Here is a 4,500-nt window from a genome sequence, read left to right as displayed (position 1 = left end):
AATTTGTCTTGCGTGAAAGTAATATATAGATTTTTCCCTCTTGGATTCTTATCATTTTGGTTGTTATCCTCTGAACCCACTTATTCTAGTTGTGGCCAAGAATGGGCAGTGAATGGGCTACTTATGAAATATAAATGAATAAACATTCAAAAAAAGTAAAAAGTGAAGTAAATATTGCTTAAGGAAAGGGAAGGATATAAATGCAACAGATAAATAATTATTATTAATTATTTTGCTAATAGTTGTTGATAGACTACATCTTTGTGAATGTGGCTACTACCATTTATATTTCATAAGTAGCTAGAGATTTCCAGGGTAAGAACGTTGTTAATGTAAGCACATAACTGCCATTCATGAGCAAATATTTGAAAAAGAAAGAAAGGCCAGATTACTGTTATACAGAGAAAAACACCGATGACAATCACTACCAAAAATAAACTAAAAGAACATGTCAGTCAAGCAGCATTAATCACCCAGTAGTGGTCTTTCAGTAGAGTGAAAGTAGTGGTCCAATTTCATTTAAAAGACCTTTTAAAATAAGAAAGATTGAGGAAAATGAATAGTTGATTGCCTCACTCACTTATTGCAAGAAACACAGTTTATCTTACTTTACAATATAAACCACCCAGTTGGAAAATGCTGTGGCATTTCCGTTGAAAGCAAATCTTTAAAAAAAAATAAAGAAAATATACTTTGAAATTTTTCCTTGAAGTTGAAAGTTGACATATTGGAGTAGTTCTGATGGTGAGTTAATTCATATATTTACTTATATGACACTATATTGTAAGATATTGTTTGCACATTCTTTTGTCATGTGGAAAGCAAGAGCTACCTATTTGTTAAATCTCACATGTAGTTCACAAAATCCTGTCAAGTGGAAGCATTTGACTGGTTCCGATATTGATAAATGTTCTCTGAGCCAAAGAGAAGTAATGGTTACATAGTTGGAAAATAATTCAAAGAATTTTCTTAAAATGCTATGTTTCTCTTTGTGTTATTGAAATATGGGTAGCTTTATCAAGTCTGTGGTTATAATTGGAAATTATAAGAACCCCCATTACAATAGTTCTGAGAAGATTCTGCATTCAGAAATAGATGAGTTGTGGTGATCTTCAGTTAGTTGACTACGATACTTTGGACGTGGGACTATTTTTGAAGACTATCCAATTAGTTCAAATTGTGTCTGCTAAGTTGCTGTCTAAGAACATTCTTGGACACAGATTTCAGCACCAACTTAAAAGAGCATCACAAGCCGTTTCTCAATGTTGGTGCTTTTATTATCATGCATTTGTTAGCTGTTGGAACTGAAGGTTAAGTTTTCCCAAATACAAATCTCACCTGGTTCTCTTTATAGCATAGCATAATAGCATAGTAATAGCATTTAGGTTTTTATATACCATTCCATAATGCTTTACAGCACTCTCTGGGAAGTTTACAATATAAGCATTATTTGCATATTGCCCCAATAGACTGGTTGCTAATTTTACTGACCTTGGAAGAGTGGAAGACTGAGTTGACCTTCAACCCCGTCAGGCTCAAACACCAGGCTGGGCGCAGAGTTTTCCTGAAATACTGCGCTTTAACCCACCAGGGCCTTAAGATGAAAGTAGTATTGATCCAAGAATTCTAGCAAATGAACACAAATCAAATTATCCCTCTTACTGGGGCTTCTTCCCACAGTTTGTGAATTATTTCTCATAAAGAAGTCATAGCTGTGATTATCTGAATTATTTTCAGTCTGAGAACCAACTCTTATGCTTACTTTTCCAAGATTCTAATTGTATATCAAAGACCACAGACTTGGTGCTAAGTAGAAAAAGGAGAAAAAGAGTGAAACAATAAAAATAATTAAGGAGTGCTAGAATTAACTTAATAAGTCTATTTTTAAAAATTAGTAAGCCTGTTTAAAAAATTAAATGAAATGATAGCATTTTGTTACCATTCTGTGTATCAAAATTTATGTTAATAGATTGACATATTTTTAATAAAATTTTGCCTTTCATAGCCCAGTTTTATACATGCCATTTTAAAGAGAAGTCCCATTTAATATAGTAGAGTTTACTAAATAAATAAGCATAGGGTTGAGGTCTCTTTTGGCTGGATCAACAAGTGTTTTGGAGAATGCTTTGAAATTCTATAATGCAGTTGAATGTGCATGCTAATCAACAATGACATATACTAGAGGTCAAAGGATGCATTTCTTGACAGTGTTTTAAAGTTATCTCAGTTTCATTGTGCTCATAATGCTGTTTCTATTCTTCCTTCAGTGCTGTTGGTACTTTTGCACGAGCTCTAGACTGCAGTAGTTCTGTAAGACAACCTAGTTTACACATGAGTGCAGCTGCTGCTTCCCGGGATATCACTTTGGTAAGATACTCTTTGAAATATACTTCCTTTTGCAAGATTAGTTAGATAAAAAGACAAATTAAATCCTGTTCTGATATGTTGATGATAATGAGGTTGAAAATGAATGTTTTGAGGGTTTTTGCATACATTCAGTAGATTTACACTATTCAGACCAACTCTTGCTGCTTGCTTTATCAACTAATCTTGGCAGGTGAGGGGTTGTACTGGTTAATTGCTTAAAATAATCTTTGATTTATTTGAACTTACAAAATGGTAATGATTTTGCCAGGAATATTAAAAAAAATAAAATTGTTATTTTTACTTTTATTTCCTCTAGTAAATAATTTCATTATCTCCCTATGTTTATTGTATGTAGTGAAAAAATATGCAAACTTAATATGTATATATCCAGTTGAGCTGCACAAAGTATTCGGAAGAGGTATTTGTGTTGTGTGGGAACATGAACAAATCACCTCTATTCGAATGGTTAAAGCCATTGCATCATTTGATCAGCTGCTTCAGAAACCACTTGTGACTATTTGTATAGGCATTTTCACACACAGCCATTGCAATAAGACAAAAGCAAGGAAAGCGAATAGGCTGTGCCTGCAGATACATTCTTCTTAGTGAAAATGTGAAGTGGCTGTGCATGTACACACATATCAAAATAAGTAGGAGTAACTTTCAAACCATCTGCATGAGTCTTACAAAGACTGTGTCTGCTTTGGTGATTGAATAAGAGGCCCTATTCACACTCCTAATTGTGTAGCGGTTCTTTCAAATTTATTGTGTTGCCCTAATACACAGCAATAGTAATTTGAATTCTATTTTGTTTTTTAAAGCCAGAATTAAAGACTAGTAAATGCATGTATCAACAGTATTGAGTGCCTAATCTGTGTTAATGATAGAATTCTAGACCAGTAAAAGTCATGCAGGCTCCCCCTCTGCAACTCCCATATCGGTTTTCCAAGCACAGCTAATACATGTTAATGTTTAGCTGTTTAATCTACTAGAAATAATGCTTGGATTCTTAAAAAAATTGTATTTTTTCTGTATTTTATGTATTTTTTAAAAAAACTTTTTCTGCTTGCCCATCCCTGTTCTATTAAAAAAAGAGATATAAGCAACTGTTTCATTATAAAGCTAAATAATGTAGGATACCTCCAAAGGTTGAGACAATTACATTACATTAAAATATTACAAATTTTGTACTGAAATGCATGGAGACATGCCACCAATTTTGCAGTATCTTCCAGTATGGCTGTTAACTGGTTAAATTAAAAGAGTAGTATCATGAAAGTCTATTTTTATATAGTACGAGTGTAGAGGTTTTTTTTCCAGTAGAAAAATTATTGGGCAATTATATCCTTGTAATCATAATTTCTACTTGTCATAAACCTTAATATTCTAGTTGAAGTACTGTATTGGGTTTGGAATATTGTCACAAGTAGCATACTACAAGAGAAGGTTAAGAATGTAAAATCATCAATATTACAATGCAGGGGTGGGGAGCTATGGCCTTTTTAGGTTCTGTGAACTTCAACTCCCAGAATTTCTGAGCCAGCATGGGAATTGAAGTTCATAGATTATAAAAGGACCATAGTTCCTCACCCCTGTTATAATGGGAGGATAATCTCCTGTTTGTATCCTCTTGTTCACTAAAATTCCCCTGCTATTGGCTGACATTTCATGTCTAACACACACATACACACAAACAAACAAACAAACACATCTTTGCTCATTTTTTGTGTTGAGAAATATATATATATATATGGGTGCTTTTTTTGAACACCCTGTCAGCCTAAATATGGGAGAGAGAGAAGTCTTTTGCCTGCATCAGCTCAATCCAAAGCCATCCACAGGCAGCAGTCGCTTAACTGCGACATCATATATGTTTTTCAAAATTTGGAATGCTAACAAAGAATTAAGGGAGTACTGAGATAGCTATTTCTAACAACTCACGATCACCAGGAGAGTAAAAAAGTTTAAAACTTTAATTAAAAACCAAGCTTTCGCTGGGAGCTCCCAGCATCATCAGGGTTAACAAGCCAGTCTATGGGTGTGCCTTAAGTAAGGTTGTTTGACATCTGCGCCCGGCTCCTAGAACGCGTGATTGGCCCCAACCAATTAGCCTGTGTCCTAATTATTCCTATC

At 34.1% G+C, this 4,500-nt stretch overlaps 1 protein-coding gene across 1 annotated transcript in view; it reads left to right on the top strand.

Annotated features, from left to right (window-relative positions):
• Positions 1–4,500, top strand: part of MTA3 (metastasis associated 1 family member 3) — a 129,786-nt gene that overhangs the window by 50,612 nt on the left and 74,674 nt on the right. The window contains exon 8 of the mRNA XM_015813105.2: positions 2,268–2,367. Coding sequence (XP_015668591.2) covers positions 2,268–2,367 — 100 coding nt within the window. The remainder of the gene's footprint in view (positions 1–2,267; positions 2,368–4,500) is intronic.

Source organism: Protobothrops mucrosquamatus, unplaced genomic scaffold (genome assembly GCF_001527695.2).
Source record: "Protobothrops mucrosquamatus isolate PMUCROS unplaced genomic scaffold, P.Mucros_1.0 scaffold139, whole genome shotgun sequence".
Classification (NCBI taxonomy): Eukaryota; Metazoa; Chordata; class Lepidosauria; order Squamata; family Viperidae; genus Protobothrops; species Protobothrops mucrosquamatus.
Note: the sequence above shows the minus strand (reverse complement) of the source record. Positions and strands in the feature narration are given on the sequence as shown.